This window comes from Lissotriton helveticus, chromosome 9, assembly GCF_964261635.1.
Source record: "Lissotriton helveticus chromosome 9, aLisHel1.1, whole genome shotgun sequence".
In the NCBI taxonomy this organism is placed as follows: Eukaryota; Metazoa; Chordata; class Amphibia; order Caudata; family Salamandridae; genus Lissotriton; species Lissotriton helveticus.
The window spans coordinates 74,734,460-74,752,657 of NC_136070.1; the positions used below are offsets into that span (position 1 = coordinate 74,734,460).

The 18,198-nt window shown below is 43.0% G+C and overlaps 1 protein-coding gene across 1 annotated transcript in view; it reads right to left on the bottom strand.

Annotated features, from left to right (window-relative positions):
• The window catches only part of CDAN1 (codanin 1), a 205,490-nt gene that overhangs the window by 42,892 nt on the left and 144,400 nt on the right, over positions 1-18,198 (bottom strand). Inside the window, exons 16-18 of the mRNA XM_078659513.1 lie at positions 16,642-16,731; positions 10,390-10,444; positions 5,685-5,818 (exon numbers count right to left, since the gene is read on the bottom strand). Of these exons, the coding sequence (XP_078515639.1) occupies positions 5,685-5,818; positions 10,390-10,444; positions 16,642-16,731 (279 nt within the window). The remainder of the gene's footprint in view (positions 1-5,684; positions 5,819-10,389; positions 10,445-16,641; positions 16,732-18,198) is intronic.

Sequence of the window (18,198 nt, forward strand, 5' to 3'; positions counted from 1 at the left end):
AAAAATAAGGCAACCATATTGTTGCTATATTTTTAAATATTTCAGACATTACATAAAAATTACCAAAGAAAGAAACCAAATGTATCTATTGATTCCTGCACTGCAAGCCTCAATATGCAGTGTAGAGTGACTTTCAGAACATTTGTAGTGGCTTCTTGATGGCTCAGATGGTTGGCTATTAATTGATGATTTGTTCTAATTTACTTTGTTCTACATTATTGGATTCAAAAAAAGAAAAGGATTGAGCTCAACTAGAAATGGCATTTGGATACGCAAGAATGACCCCTTCTCCATAAGGATCAGCTGAACGTATTCATGGAAGTATCACATTTCTAAGGTGGCTCAGTACAACCATCTCCAGGAGTTCACGGTCAAAGCCCCTAGTCCATGCTTGATTTGTGGCACATATTGTAATGCTTTATGGACAGGAATGTGCGCTCACACACCTCCCTTTTCTATTGAGCACATGTCAACAGCCAGCACGTCAACAGTACCTCTTTCAGGATGAGACAGCATTTACAAGCAGCACGTTACCAGCAGCCACTTCCAGGGACTGGTAATACATCAACTACTTTAATAATATCCTTTCATGCTTTGAGAACTTGTGTAAATGCAGCACTTCAAAAACTGTACCTGCTCAGTTACTATTTGTGTGAGCACAACCAAGCTTTTCACTGGAGTGGATTACCAGCATACCCATCTATCCCTAGAAGACCAAGTAGTAGCTCCCCCCCCCCCCCCCACTCATTACACAGGGGTGCAGGTTAACACAGGAGACATGAGCCACTTATTACAGAGATGATCATACCATCATATGCATTAAAAGAACAAGGAATCGACAAGCAGCCAAACAAAAATAATAGTTCCAGGAGCTTGTGTCCACTTTAAGATGGAAACCATGATGACTACGGACGAGGCTGTGACCCTACAAAACATTCAGGGCAAACAGTACAAAAATGCAGAGAAATATCGAGACACTGTGCCATACTGATTCTCAGGATTATGTCAGGATCCATCCTTATGCTAACAAGATGTGGACTGGGTACAGCAATCCCCCCTCATGAATGAATACCCACACTGTCCAGCACCACCAGGCAGCAGTACAGAGCACCACCATGCAGCAGTACAGCAGAACTTTGGTGATACACACTCTTACTTTATTAGCAAGGGACAGGGGAAGACCTAAATTACGAGGATAGTGCAGGTATGGCTTCCCTGGTGGGGAGTGGATGATGGTATCAGTGACCTCAGTGTCTCTAAAATCTCTCCATCCTCATATCTTCAGATGTGCTGTGGCTTGTAGATAGTTGTAGTACCCGTGCAGACATACCACACAGCAGCAATTAGCCGCATTATTCTGTCGCTTCTGCTTGCCAGCACGCCTGCCCACTTCATGGCCTCTCCGATGACCCCCACTCAAGTAGAGCACAGGTTCCATCAGAAGGTAAAGCCCCTGTGGATGAGTATGCAGTGCTCAACTGCTCCATCAGCAACACATGCAGAAGTTGCTTAGAGTACAGATCTCTGCCCAGGTGCAGCATGTGTGTTTATGTGCAGGCATAGTTTACTAGCAGCAGAGAGCTGGATGCCTCATTCATGAAGAACATTCTGTCTCCACATACCACCAGCATGCCATTCTACAGATCCTCTGTGGCTGTGCTAGAGATGGTGCTCTAGATGAAGTTATCAGCATAGAGGGCACTGTACAACACTGGTGCATTGCAGATGCTTTGACAGTCTGAATAACTATAAATGCTATTGCACAGAAGTTACCATCAGTGAGCAATGGAGACACTCCACTGGCTTGTACACATCACTAGCTGAACAGGGACAGGAAGCAATGGCGGGCTATGGGCACAGAGCAGCATGACGTAGTAGTGCTTTTTTGTGAAATAGGAATAGGTCTCCGACAAACTGCTAATCAGGCATATTATTGTAAACTCACAAGAGACCCAACCTCTGAACTACAATAGTAAATCAATTCATTGGTGGATGAAAGACTCACGGGTGGACAGCTCCGCACAAAAGAATAAATTCCTTATGAAGATTGATCCATGTCTGCCAGAACGTATCTACTACCCATTATGCATGAGAGTTTTCAAAAACTTCCTTTGCCTTTTTAAGGGACCCCATCTCCAAATACACTGGCACCTTGCTCAAACCACTCATCAAGTACACATAGTCAAATGTTCAAGACACCATTAATGCAATTAATCTATTTGAAGGATCACCTTTTGGCAAAAATAATTTGGCCCTAGTCACCCTAGATATAGAATTACTCTACACCAATATTCCCCCAAAAAAGTGTTGCAAACACAAAAGATACCAGCTATCCTCCCAAAACAAACTTATATAACTCCATAAAAAGGGCTTGGTTTACTTCTAGGGTACATTGATGACTGGACAACTACAACAACAACAGAAGCGTACGCATATCACCGTTTTGCCAATGAATTCAAGAAGAATATCAACCTAGATTGTCATTGGCTAACTTAACACCCATGCTCGTTGGAAAAGCCACTGTGCCCTCAGAACAAAACATAGAACATGAGGGATAAACTTGTTTGAGCACAAGTTGAAACAACCCCCAAGACTGGTAATACCACATCCTCTTCGTGGAATTGTCCTCCTGCTCATGAACATAAACAAAGTGGCCAGTGTTTGCTTTACAAACAAATTACCCAGGGGGGGTGGTTTTGTTTACAACAGTGCTAAGATTAAACACTTGTAATTTCCAAACTGCAAGACTGAAAATGTGATCTATGGCATTATTTATTCTTGTGGCCTCTTATGTTGAGAGAACTAACCTGGAGAAACAGAATATCTCAACAAACATTGAGAATCTATTCTAAAATTATCACAATGACCCAAGTCCAGCACTTCAGATAGTTTGGAAATGCAAAGGATCAATTTAATTGGCCTGTAGTTGAGGCAGTAACATAAAACTAGTGTTCAAATGGAGGCCTCCTTGAGTCTCAAACTACAACACAAGGCCTCAATGAAAGCAATGAAAAACATATTGTAGCAATTCAACCACAGAGGGATGACAAATATTTGCTATCATAGTCCTCATCATAAGAAGAGTATCACACAGCATCTGCAGGCGAATATGTATATGAATATTTAGCTGATTTATGTACACAACCATGATCTTCAAACGGGATTGTTGAAAATATCGGAGTCCTCAGCACAAGATCAATATCGCTTGTGTCTCCTCGCCAGCGGATTCAATCCCCCAAACAAGAAAAGCATTTGTTGCGCTCAAACCAAATCAGGAGCTCAAGGTTAGGGAGGCCTTAAAAAAATTCTGCAGCTCAAAGTTAACCTCTTGGAAGGAAAACATGAGCTGGGTGTCATCTGTATATAACACCACCTTGAAGCCAAAAGGTTGAATGATGTCTGCCAGCAGAGCCAGATAAACATTGAACAAAGTTGGGCTCAGAGCAGAGCCCTGTGGGACACTGTCTCAGAGGTTTGGTCCCGGAGGAAAAAGATGGAAGATGAACAGTCTGGTGACAATCTAGCAAGAAAAATTGTATCCAGAGCAAAGCAGAATCAAAATTCCACCCTCGGCCAGCCTTTCTAAGAGGATAGAATGAGACCCAGTGTAAAAGGCAACTAAGATATCACAAGAGACAACAGTTGCTGCATGTCCCTGGTCCAAATCAGCTTGATAAATCCCATAACTTCAAGCAGAGTAGATTCAGTTCTATGGTTCGGCATAAAACTGTACTGCAAACTATGGAGACAATTTTTGGATTCTAGGTAGTGATTAAGTGGTCCGTGTATTCCAAAAGGTCAGGAGTAAGGAAATTGGCCTAAAATTTGCAATAAACTTGGGGTCTTCTGTGAGCATTTTTTAGCATGGGAACAACCTAATGGTGTTTCCGCATCTTGGTTACAACTGCCTGTTTCAGGGATAAGCTGAAGAGATCGTTTAGGACTAGAATTATTGTAGGAACTGCTTGTATTAGGATGTTGGGGGGACACGGATGACGTGGAGAGCCAGACTGGAACTTCCGTATGGGCTGAGCGGATTCCTCCATAGAAACAGTCTTGAAGTGGGACAGAAAAGGTCCTCCAGAAGAGCAATTGGAAGGGATTTCATTCTGGAAAATCGAAGACAGATTTTCACAAAGCTTAGAAGAAGGTATAACATGTCTACTATCCGCCTTCCGAGCATGGAAGTATTGGACAATTTAACAAATTTCTCTAGTGGAAAAGAAATAAGCCTGGGTTTTATGTATGGTAAGATGGTGTTTTTTAAGGCGTATGTGGATCCCGCTTTCCCAGTCAGATCATATTTTTCCTCTCTATAGCCGCTCTAGTCTGAAAAGGATTAAAATTAATTATGGCACCGACTAAAATCATAAGCGAAACCGACAATGCCAACTTCCTTAGCCACACAGTAAATACAGTGTTCGAAATCTACAGACCATGTGGCAAAGTAAATATACACTGTAAACGCTGCACATGTTTGATTGATAGTGGTGTATGTGACGGTAAAGAAACAAGGGTCATTTCAGCAGAATATCACATACCTAGGCATAAAATTGCATTTAATGCTATGACGGGACGCCTTTGTAATCATTAACCAACACTTGAATAAGTTTGAGGGCACAAAGAGTGCCAACAGTTAATGCCCAGGTGTAACAAATTATGGTTTCTGGGGTAAGTAAAGAGAAGACAAAAACCTTTCACGTTCATGAAGCCCCTTTTGAGGAAGCCAGTAAGTTTGATGCCTTGAGTATTTATTTTTCAGACATATTTAGATGGTCAACCCACAATGAACAACCACACAAAGATTACAGAAAACAATGGTGCGGAAACGGGGTTTGGGATGAAATATGGGAATCCATTTTGTTACACCAGCCTGGAGGTCTTTATCAGTTCCTGTTAATGATTGATCACTGTTCAATACAGGGGTTCTAGTTCCCACAATTTGAGAACCTACATAAACTTTAATGCATCTAGTATGGAACATTGGAAAGGAGAACTGTTTTCATCATCAAGGGTTGAATAGGAATGATGAAGCCATCAACTTAAGATTCCCTTTGCGAGATAGAAGAAACGTTGCAATTGTTCGGTCCAAGGTTAGTGATGGTTAGCCATTAAGGAGAAGTGCCAACCATCCCATCTAGTACCTCTAGGATGCCTCAACTACAAACAGGTAATGAGAAGCTTAGACACAAATAATGAGCCCAGAAAAAAAGGAAGAACCTCTGCACATTTTTATGGTAGAGCAGTGAGATGGTCTTGGACAGCCAAAGGTAGAGTTGATTTAACCCCTTCTATGCTGGTGACGGAACCACTCCGTCACCAGCCACGGGTGGGCTGTGCTAATGACAGAGTGGTTCCGTCACGGCCCGGCCGCCGCGTCTGCGCGGCACGTTCCATTAGGTGGGCGGGGCCGTGACGGAACCACTCCGTCATTAGCACAGCCCACCCGTGGCTGGTGACGGAGTGGTTCCATCACCAGCATGTCGGCGCTGCGCAGCCCCCCTCCCCCCAGCGCCGCGGCAGAATTACCGCCGCGGCCAAGGGGTTAATGATGCATTCTCCCGAACTAGAACATCAGGTGAGAGCAGCCTCTAGCTAGGTTGGGCGTAGCAAGGACGCCAACAAGTAAGGCAAGTGGTGGTAACAAAGGGAAATTAATAAGAACAAGAAAGTGCTCCTAGTACCTGCAGCTTTTTGTGCGTCTGAACTTGCTTGGGCACCAGTGGTTCTGCAGCAGTTGGTGTTATTTTGCGAATAAATCCCCCATTCTTGCTGCCACTACCTGTGACAAAAGAGGCCAACAACTTGCGTAGTTCACCTGCAAAAGAAATCACATGTTTCCGAAGGAATCTAAATAAATATTTCAAAACATAAATTTAATTCAAAACGCCAGTTATTACATGAATGACACGGCCAAGGGAAACTTGAACGAGATTGCGAATGAGAAGTAAACACAAATATCAAAGAGAAATCTGAACATGGCTTTTTCTAGCCTGTCTGTGCTGAAACAAAACTAAACCTTACATGCTGGCTTTTTTCATTGAATTTCACAGTGTTTTTTCTGAAGTACTGCATTCAACTTCCATGTTCTGATTCTGCACTATGGAAGCCTTTGCAAAAAGAACAATTGATGGACAGAATGCAGAACAATGTCATACATTCACCCCAGTACAGAGATCTGGGCCTCAATCCATATTTTTTTTGCTCACTATTATTATTATTATTATTATTTATTTTTATAGAGCGTGTAGTCACCCTGAGGTATCCCAGCGCTATGCTATTCCAGTTTGGACCCAGCCATATGCAAATCAGTCTTGACCCCGGGCCCAGTGGGAACAGTCCAGCCCGAACTGCGTTTCCCTTTGGCCATGCGTTGCATGGGTTGGCTGCAGGGCCTGGACCTGTAACCAACCCAACCCTCTTGTCAGAACACCCCTGCTGCGCACCACCACCTTCACCTATTCACTTACATGGATAGCACTATCTATGCTTCTGATACAGACACATGAAAACATAACACGCCGTACCTCGAATATTCCATTCAAACAGTACCCCAACAGAGTTATTTTTAGTTTTTGCACATGTATATCTCATTCTGCAGCACTACACACATAAAAAAAAAGACAGCTTCAGAATGCCACAATTGCTCAAGAATCAAATAAGCTCTACCATTTCCTCAGAAAGCTCTGTGGCTGAACAGCACCATTTTCCTCATGCCAGTAAAGAAAGAGAACCTCATCGCTGCCCGCCTTCAGATCATTTTACAGCTACGTTCTTTTTTTAATCCTTTTTCAAAGAAAATAATGAAACAACTCATCAACAAAGCATGTGCCACTGCATGTTTGATAAATGTAGCGCACACACATAGGCTTTTCTGGAGTATCTCTTACAATTAATTATTTTTCTGAAATTCCATTACTTGAAAGCTACTGTGTAATAAAAGGAAAAGCCTTAGGGCTGAACCCGTGGTGGAGGTGCGGTGGCAGTCGGCGACCACCGTATTATGAGTACGGTGGTTGGACTATTTTGGGACCATCGCAACCGCCAGGGATCCGCGATCCCTGGCTGTGTTGTGTAGGTCTGGGGAAGTAATATTCTTGACAGTGCCGTTGAGGCACCTCCAAGTAAATTACGAGTTTTCTCACCACCCATCCTTTTCAGTGTGGTGAGCTCGCCATGAAAAGGCTGGCAGTGGGGAAATAAAGGGGGGCCCTACAGGTCCCCCAGCTGCCCCTAGTGCACGGGGATGCATGTGGGGGGGGGGGGCACAAATTGTGCCCAGTCCCTGTTTGCATGCATCCCCTTTCCTGCACAGCATGGAAAGCACAAACGCACAGTTTTATCACAGTCATTGGTGAAAATTAAAGGGCCTCCGACACCAAAGTAAAATGTTCCCTGCTTCCACCTTTATGTTCTGGTACCTAGTTTGATGTAACTTTCCCTCTTTCCTTCTTCTCCCTTTCCCACCAAACTTCTCCCTGTCACATTGTTCGCTCTCCCTTTTAACTGTTTTTGTCATTGCTAAAACATTCTATCACTTGCTGTTGATATGTAAAGCACTTCTTTCTATACAGGTCTCTGCTTAGGTGCTAAATAGGAATGGTGGCCATATTTTGGCTGCTTTAGCTCGGGTCCTATTATTATCCAAGACAGCTATTCTGCAAGAGGCAAACATCCATTCTCGGAAAACAATGTAAGCCTCTTCTTTCCAATACTCTCACGTTTTTGCCCTAGTCAATAATATTTAATAAAACAACGGTGCCTGCTCTCATTTGGAAAGACCTGCCTCAGCGGCTGTGATTCCATAAAATATTAAAATTTCATTGACCGGCAAGCTTCTTTTCATGATCCCTCAAAATGAACAATTTACAACTTCCCGGTATGGTTTTAAGCGTAGACATCTACAAAACATGTGGTTATTATCTTCTTCTTCCTCACCATATTTAGGGCAACTAAACGCTGCTTTCTGAGTTTTACAGTGATATATAGTGCATCTTTCTAGTGTTAGCAGGCGGATTCTCCACACTGCGTGTGCTACTTTCAATCTCAAATCATCTTCTTCCTACAACTTTTTGATAATAATTTGTGCACTAGTGTGCACCTATTTGTTTTCTGCTTGATCTAGGCGAGTCGAGGTGATGTGCTTCCCACACCGATAGCTCTAAGCTACCATAAGGAACTGATAGTATGTGAATCTGGATTAGTATCTCTTGGGGATTTCTGGTTAACGCTTCCTGGCCAGTGATTACCTCTAATTCCAGCTGTTTTCAGTCATGTGTTATAAATAAAAAGGTCTTGGGGTACCCTACACCCCCATTTTGATGGAGAGCGGTGCTCTTCATGCGAACAGTGCAATACACCGGGTTCCAGAGGCGGAGAACACTTTTCTATGCCGATCTGCAACAACTGAGGACATCATATCTGCCTACACATTCTCGTTCCATGAGGCTTTGGATTTCTTCATAGCCTTCATGACTGTTCATAAAGACATCAAACACATTACTTTTCTGGACAAGCCAGCTCCGTGCATGTGTAAATCCGATTTTACTAAGATGGTGGCGCCGTTTCACCTGGCCCAGTCGGGCACTCTTCCCACTTTCTCCTCCTCATCTTAATTTTTCGTCACGTGACATCACTTGATATTAAAAATGGCATCACTGACACAAACTAACAGTTCTTTTCCACATCTGGTTGAACATTCCAAGCATAGCCCTCAACCATAATGGAATATGGCACAGCACTTTTAAAGACAATATTAGCACTTTGTGGACATAGGACAGTATTTACTGGGTATATAATAGCCTTTTGTACCCATGTAAGTTGAATGCAGGCATCTGTTGGCATTAACTGAAACTGGGCACTTTACATTCACATTGAATAAATGAAGATATCTGTTGCTAGTTAATAGATTTTACTTCCCATGTGAGCACTTTTCTGGCACTTTTCTACTCCTTTGCAGTGCTGTCCTTTACAAATATGTTTGCAAGGTCATTCGACAACTGTCACTGGAGCAGATCGGGAGGGATGCATGGACAAGGATTTTTTTTTTAAATCTTTGAATGTTAGGTTAATGGATACTTGATATAGCGTAGCGACTCGCCCCGTAGAGGCATCTCGGCACTAAGGCAACAGACAAACTGAGACGCAGCCATGAGCAACCAGGTTGTGAGGTTTCTTTTAAAACCTGGGAAATCAGTGCATGCCCGAAGGAAGAAGGGAAGCCTGTTCCAGTGGTAAGGTGTAAGATAAGAAAAGGCTTGTCCACCGTACCTACACGTTCAGATACGCCGGGGACATAAAAGGAGTTGACTCTTTGATCTCAGATTTCTTCTAGGAAGATAGAGAATGAGTTTATCCTGTAGATATTTGGGTCCATTGTCGGAGAGAGCTTTATAAGTCAGACAGAGTAGTTTGATTAGTGCTCTTTTCCTTATGGGGAGCCATTGAAGGGCTTTGAGCAAGGAACTGAAGATGTGCCTAGCAACAGTTTGTTAACCAAATTAGCTCTAGTATTTTGTACCACCTGCAGTTTAGATACAGGGACTCATTGGACACTACAACAAGAGCATTTCCATAATCAAGGCGGCTGATTATCAAAGCTTGTATAAGGGTTTTTCGAGATTTCCGTGGAAGCCACTGAAAAATCCTCTTGAGAAGGCGCATTGTCCGAAAACACGTCACAGGTGGGTGCCACCTGGTCCTTCACTGATAATTTTTTATCCAGCAGAATACTTAGGTGGTTTCTAGCTGAGTTTCTGGGTGAAGGAACAGGGCCAAGTTCCGCAGGGTAACCTTCAGCACATTTGCCACAGTTCTACTGAGTACAAGATCAAAATATTGACCAATCACAAAGAATCTAAAGATCTAAACTATCACCCTCAAATTGACTTTTGCATCATTTTGTATGGCTTTCCCATTAGTCATCAAAAAGATGAGAAAGTAAATACGTTACGTCTTTGTATTGTACAAAAGTATTTTGTTTGTTTAATTTAGTGGGGCATTTACAAAGAGTACCATAGCTCCAGAGGATAGTGACAAACCTTAAATAATAGGATATGGACCGAACATAGGAGTCACGGTTAAATGCAATCATATTTACAATGTAAGCAGTGGCTAAAAAGTGTGTAAACTATGCAAGGGTGAAAAATCATAGAGACACACTGGGGATACAGTCTAGGGTGGCAGAAGAGTGTGAAGGGGAGGATTTTGAGTACTCACATTAATTACTCCAAACAGGTGCGGGACATCCCTTTCATTGCTCAGGCAGCTAGGATTTCTAACCCGTGCGCTCCATCACATTTCTTCACACCAGTAAAACATCACAAAGGAGATTTTTAGCCCAAAAGGAAATCAAATACATAAAACTATTAACATATCCACTTTACTTACTCAGGTAGGGGCAGCAGATATAGAGAAGCTGCTGATCCACCAATGGAACATAATCCTGTGAGAAAAGTAGAAAAGACATTCCATTGGGCTCTTTCAGCTGCTGGTTTGAGTGACTTCTACTTTGCATGCAGAACCAGAAAAGGCAATAACAAGTGAACACACATTGTTGTACTCACACTTCTCTTACAGAAAGGCAAAAGGATGAGAAAAAGTTACTTACCTGAGACCGCGCCCCTACAGCATTAGCATCTTCCCTATTCACAGCTGTGTTTATTAATTCTCCTGTCTGCAGAACAGTAGTGAATACTTGTAGCAGCTTCTCAGTGTCATTAAGAAGTGAACTTCCAATTCTCCCATGTTTATTATTATTTATAAAAGTGTTTTGTAAATTGCTACTTGTCACTGTAGGTCCACTACAGAGTATTTAAGCCTACAGGGAAGCAAGACTGCAAGAAACCACAAGGCAGTTAAAAAGCTGTCAAATACGAAGGACAATCAAGGCTAACAATGTCCACAGGGATACCAGGGTCAGATCGCAGGAGGGGGAGGCTGGCATGAAGGGAAGCAAGGAAGCATTTAACTCACTAGGAAAAACACAAACCTCTCTGAAGAATAAAGGCAAAAGCAAGAGCTGCAGAACTACAAAACACAGTTCTCATGCACCCATCCCTGACCAAACATGGGACAGCCAGTAAGGATCTCGCTAAAACACACAAGTATTCTTGATAATTCTTAATAATTATTGCAATTTCTTTTCGAAATGCCCAAGTAGATACGTACAAGCACTTGTTTGTGAAAAAACATGAACTCCTCCTAGTGGTGCATTTGTAATTTTGCTAGAAAACCAAAATTCAAATAGAGGTCTTCAAACCACACAACAGCCTTGTAGCTCTTGCCTCCCCAGCTGCATGGTGCAGTAACAGCAAGGTATGTAGAAAGCCGTGCAGAACGAGGGGTGTTTTTGCCATAACTGCTTTGCGTAGTCTCCGTTGAGAGCGATATTTTGTAATTCGATGAAGATGCAAGGCTGTCTACTAGAAGGCCAGTGTAATAGTAGAGTAGAAGAGTCTGTCCCCTTAATAAAAAAATCAGATTTGGCTGTGTTCAAGTCCAGGTTCAGGTTGTATCAGATTTCTTGATTTTATAGAGGCAGCAACTCGTACTTCCACAAAGTCATTTTACTTTCCATTTAAATGCAGTTCAACAGATGTGAGGAGAGAGGGTAGGTATGTATCCAAGTTCCTGCACTTTTCCGATGATGGGCTAAAATTCAATACAGGTATCCTCTCTTGTATGTCAATGCGTATGATTCTGTGGAAGCTTTTACTAAATGTGCAATTTTGGGTGCCAAATTATTTTTGCATACTGATTTTTATAATAAATATAGTCATAACCGATGTATTGATAATGTCGCTCTTCAAACAACTTTATTTAGATACAGGTGTGTGTTTATTAATGAAGTTCAGTTATGCCACATATTGGCGGAGACACTATTTTATTAAAATTAATGTAGTTTGGTTTTCCGCTCATTTTGCTCCTGCTCATTAGCCCTCCCAATCAATGTCCCCCTACATGCCGTCTATCCCCGCAGTTTTCGCGGAGCGTACCAGAGCATGTATTATGAATGAAATGTTTTCATCGTGTTCCTATTGTAACTTTCTGAAGGACACTTCCGCTGGACGTTCCGATGCAGGCTTGCTAGCACACAACTGCACGAGTCTTTTTGTGAAAATGTTCCATATTGTGTTGGACATCTCCGGACTGCGCTGTTGCTGAAGAAGCCAAGGAAACTCTCCTCTACCTTAGAAATGAGTTGGTGCTATATAACTTCTATGACAATCAGGAGTCTAAATTGTCCAGTATGTGTTATCACTAGTCATGCCATGCTGAATTTGCAGTTTTAGTTTATTACTTATGTGTAAAAGGACTAGAAAACCCCGTTTTTGGGGACGACCATTAAGGCTTTTCCTTTTCCACTAAAGGTGCTGCTGCTGTTCTTTTTGAATATGACAGTTAAACTTTAATTAATGACAGACTTCCCATTCTATTAAGAGAAACTGTCTTTATCACTTTTGGCTGATTATTGGGACTGGGAATTATTCTGATTTCGGACTATGTGTTCTGTATCTGAGCCTTCATGGCATTGCGTTCTTACTTTCTGTATTGCTTATTTTGTTATAAACCTTTTAACTTTACATCATAGTCTAGAACTCAGTTATTAAGTGGACCCAGTTTTGTATTAAATTATTCTTCTATTTGTTGGGCCAGATGTTAAAAAGTGTATGCCTGGTATATTGGGGTGCAGGTAAATATTGGGGTTCATGTAGGAAGCTGGCTCTTTATACAGCAAAGTCTTCAGGCAAACCCCATAGGAAATACAGAGGAGTCACAAATGGCACCCCAACTACTCCCTTTTGTGGTAGGGTGGGCGAGCAGTTAAGCATATCAGTGTTTGTGCAATGAATGCTTAGCACTACCAAGACAATAGGTGAGACACACACTCAAAGAAATCAACACCAATTTATAAAAATAACAAATACTTTTATATGAATTTAGTTACCAAGAGCATCGAAATCAGGCAAGTACTTTTCGAGGCATGAATTTTGACAGTTTTTCAAAAGTTGATACAGTGCAATTTTCGGGAGCTGTACTGTTATCCTATGAGGGACAAATATATACTGCATTCGGGCACTTAACAGCGACTTACGGGACTTTTCTTCTGGACTTAAGGTAAGAATGGGGCATGGTCCAAGGCAACACCAACAGGTCACCTTGGGAGGCTCTGGGCATCCAGGTGCAGAGGTGTGTTACGCCGTCGGGTGTCTCTTTGACCTCAATTGGGAGCAGTCTGGTCGGAAAGAGGCTGCAAGCTGGGACTGGGGGACAAGTCCGGGGGAACCCACAGGATGGCCAGATCCTTGGGCACTTAGGGACACTGTTGATCCACTTCTGCTCAGGCTGTAGGGCTCGGGTGCAGTGGTGTCTTTAGGCATCGGATTCAGTGCTAGGGTCACTCATGGTTGCAGGGGCGGAGGAAAGGAGGCTGCAGATGGCGATTGGCAGTCCAGTCTCGGCAGACCCAAGGATGGGCTTGGCTTTGTGCATCTCCAGACCCAATGGGCACCATCACCTCTCTCAGACTCAGGAGCGTGGGTGAAGGGGTGCTGGCGGTTGGCGACTCACTCTTTGTCTTTATTTTCAGCAGAAGGGGCGAACAGGATAGCAGGGCTACTTTTGTTGTGGGTCTCACTGTCCCTGAAGTCTCTGGATGTGCATATAGGTCTTCCTCAGCAATGGAGTTCAGTCTGGTCACACCATGCCTTGGTTGCTGGAAGGGGTCCAGTCCCCAAGGTATTGGTACTGTGCGGCTCAGGTCGGCCCTGGCGTCCCCACAGGGAATATGGATCTGATCTTTAGGAGCACAGCTACCTCTTCTTGGGCAGCTGCTGCATTGGTGGCCCCAGTGGGTGGCAGGTCGTTGAACCAGGTTTGCTTCTTAGGTGCCTGTGGCTGCAGGGGAGTAGCTCCTCTACTCCAAGGGAGTTTCTTTGGCAATTGGCGAAACACTGGCAGCCCTCCGAGTTTCTTGGATTCGGCACAGTGGCTGGACAAGTCGGTTGCTCCACGAGGGTGGGGCACAGCAGGCAGGCTGGCATGGTTGGCGCTAAGTAAATCGTGTTCCTCAGTTCTCGGGTGAAAAGTACTCAAATAATGAATGGCAGGAAGACTCGAAGGTAAATTGAAGAAGCTTTATTTTAAGCTTTTTGCAGAACACCACTGGAGTGCATCTATCCTCCTTGAAGTCCAAGTTGCCAATGTCAGTTACCGGCATTCGGACTTCAACAATAATTAGCAAGCACGAGAATGCACATTCAATTGTATACAAGAAATACAATAACAGTGAGCGAATGCACTAACTGTAAGTAGTTCAAAAGATAAGCAATAGCGTGCATACAAGCACAAATTGAGAACAGATGACAAAATACGCAAGTGCGTTCAGTAATGGAACTCAGCTCTCATTACATCGGGTCAGCAATATTATTGGTCCACTCCTTTGGTGTCTTTTGAAATCTGAAGTCCTGGTATCAGGGAGTCCCCTAAATACTCAATTTAGGGGTGATAATGGGAGTAAGGGGTAGTAGCCAATGGGCTACTTACTCCTGGTGTCACGAAACCCCCTAGACGACCACTTTCTTTGGTGAGTGGGCCTCACCCTGTCCCAGAATTCCGAATTCCACCACACACAAGATGGTGGAATTCCTAACTTAATGTTCACGTTGAGCTGGTCACCCCAGAGGTGTGTCCAGCCTGGCAAGGCAACACGTCTATTGCCTAGTTAATTTTCCCACCTGTCTTGACGCCAGATGGACCCAAGGCAGGGGGTAGCATTTCCCTGGTCTGGAGAAGCCTTGTGTCGCATATCAAAGGTGGCAGTTAACTATGAAGCCTCCTGCCTTGATATGCAGATCACCAGACATCCTACTTGGAGGAGGTGACAACACCTCCTGCCAGAGCAGGCTCTGTTTATGACCTCAGCGCATGTAGGCTCTCAACTCCAGGGGGTCAAAAACAAAGTCTGTGGTGGCAGGCTGGTCAGGACAAGTCAGTCAACACACCAGAGGCTGGTAGGTTTTCAGGGGATACCTCTAAGGCACCCTCTGGGTGCATGTATTAATAAATTCACCACTGGAATCAGTGTGGGTATATTATTACAAGATGCTTGATACCAAATACCATAGGTTTCAGTGAAACCATTATGTAGCTGGGAAACCTGTTTCGACCAGTGCCCAGTACATACAGTAAGATGACTTCCCTGTTCACTTGAACTGGCCAGCAAAGTGGCATTTCTGCTCATACAGATATGTCCTCACAAGTTGTATAATGCACCCTGTCTTAGGGCTGTAAGGCTTGCTGTAGGGGTGACTTACAAATATTACACGCAGTGTTAGGGGACATGGCACACAGCTCTCTGTCATGTCGTGTTGTGTTTTCACTTTTTAGAACACCTTGTCATGCAGCCTGCAGTCTGGCGCCTGGGGTTATTCACCAGGCGAAGAACCTGCTTTTACAAGTATCCATCAGACAGTGCAATTACTAATAAAAGAAATCCTAATTCCCAGAAAGTTCTTTCGTGGTCTAATATCCAAGTGCTACTGAAATGGGAAAGAAGCCCTTGAAAGATTCACTTTCTATTATGGTTTTGTTTTTCTTCTCTTTGTTTTGAAATATTCACAATTAACTCCAGATCCTAACATTTTCAGGTTCTATTAATTAATACTCATGCTAGTAAAATTCCCATCCCCAAACCCTGGGCACCATTCGTTTGTTTAGTATATATAAACTCTAGAATGTCTGTTTTACATGCCTTCTTTTCCTCTTCCAAGGGGATGAGTACAAACTGAAGAAGGGCGTCTTATGGTAAATTAACTGATATGCTATGAGGGAGCTTTGAAACCTTGAGGGGGTCAGGCTGTTGTATTTCTCTGACACTGCATCTCCTTGGGTTCAATACTGGCTGTAAGTAGATTATTTTAAAAAGGCTAATCTTGTACTTGTTCACTTTATAAAGAATGCCTCTGAACATACCATTACATAACCTGATGCAATAGAGGGTAACTGCAAGAACTGGGATAAAGGGAGCCACAAAGGCATGGAGAACAGATGACCCAACCCAACCCTTGAAGAATCACAGAGATGTAGAAAGATTCCAAAAGGAACGAGCACATGGTGTGTGCAATAGGAGAGAAAAGTCAAATCCTATCAAGGTTGTTCTACCTACACTGCAAAGCTTCTGAAGTTAGTCAACAAGGGGATGTAGACCCAATGTCCAATGCCATAGAAACAATGAAGAGGATTATGATGCAGGCAGGGTCCTGGCATCTCAAAGCAAATGTTCTCTTCTTCACTGGTTACAACCATTCGATGTAATCGGAATCCAAGCTAAAAGATCGTCAAAAGGATGCGAGAGCTGGAGGAAGCTGAAGATTAGTAGATAGTGTACCATAGCCCCTAAAACACCTAAAGCACTACAATCTGATTACTCAAAGGCATTCATGAAATCAAAACAGACTGTACCAGTGAAGAAGGCAAAGAGGTGTTGTGTATTGATTCAACAGTGGACAAGGAAACAAATGTGGTGATGCGCCTTCAGTCCTGTGAATCAATGTATAATCTTGCAAACACTGAAACGAGGCACACCCTTTGCTCAACAGAAGCCCACAGCCGATGGTTGGTCTTAACATTTTCACTCACCAGTCCCTGAGCTGTTGCCACTATGTCCACTGGGAAATCATCCTGCTTGGCTTCACTTGTAAAAAACATCTCCTCTGGCACAGTTGGGACCTGAAACAAAGGTTTCCATTGATCAGTAGTCTCTTAACGAAACCAAAACCAAAATTACTTATTTCCAAATTGTTGCAAATCAGAGAACCTTATGTAGGCTTGCTTCTGTGACTAGGGTTTAGATTTTGATTTAAAATGTGAACACTGAATGGTATTGGGTAAAAAAATCACCCGGTGCCCAAGTTACTCAATGATGAACATTGTAAGAATCAGCCCCACTATTAAGAAAGAAAGGAAAATACTGTGCAAGTGCTTTTTGATTTTTCAGCTGTGTTGTTCTAAAACAGCTGAAAATGATTTTAGGTTTGCCTTAGACACCTACTAAACCACATAAAAGTGCTGTGCCATGATAACCACACAAGCTTTTATATACTAACTGTAGGACAGACCGGGACTGGCAAATAAAGCACTGAGAGTCTTGGATTGTATAGGGGTTAAGAAGCACAACTACGGGTGTGTGAATAGGTAGATAAACGGTAGGGGTGTGTCTATCATGAGGATAATTAACCATTGAAAAGGCGTTGCAGCGGGGGCATCGGAGGGAAAGAGCGGGGTCCAGGGGATTGGACAAGTGGTTGGGAGTCTGAGGGGGTCAGTCAGAGGCAAGAAAACACCCACACTATGATGATCCTAAAACCTATATGGTAACTTAGCTTTGTACTGGATGCTAGGGTTTGCAGAAGGCTGAAGTGGATGGGGGACTATATTCCCTGATTGTTTAGGCCCTGTGGCCCATCTCTAAACCAACGGGAAGGAATAAGCCATAGATATACCAGAGCACCACACGTGTAACCAAGCTATCGAAGAATAGCTGGATGGATCACTATGCAAGTGACGCCAGCCAGAAACTGCACAACCAGTGCCCTATATTTTGGTACAAAGGTATTTAAGTGGTTTGAGTGCTTAGATTGATCAGTATGATATATATATATATATGCTTTTTATGCTGATGGCTAGATCGTAAATGAGCGAACACGTATTAATATGTTTTGATCATCTTTGGATATTCAAACTACATACACATTTTATGGAAAAGCCTAATAACTGTACTACATTCATAAAGAAGAATGGTAGTGATCGAAGAACATCACACATGATCTCAACATGCGTTCAATTGTATTTTCCTCCCGACTCCAATCCCATCCACCTCACCCCACCACCCCCCAATTATGATTACACCCAAAAGCTTTTAAATTGTACCTTGGTAAGGGTTTTGTTTATAGCTTTTTTCTGCTGTAGGGATAAGTTCTGTTAGACTGCCTTCGGACATGTAGAACCAAGGGTTAATACTTTGGGCTCTTTACCTGCCGTAAGTCTACGCACAATGTCGCAGAATACTAAAACGATGAACTGATAACAAGAGGATTGATTGGAAGTGTGAATGCCCCAATCAACTGATCTGGGTTTAATCCATCATCATTCTTTAGCTCACTTTAGTCCAGCCCAAACTAGCAAGCCATGTCTTCC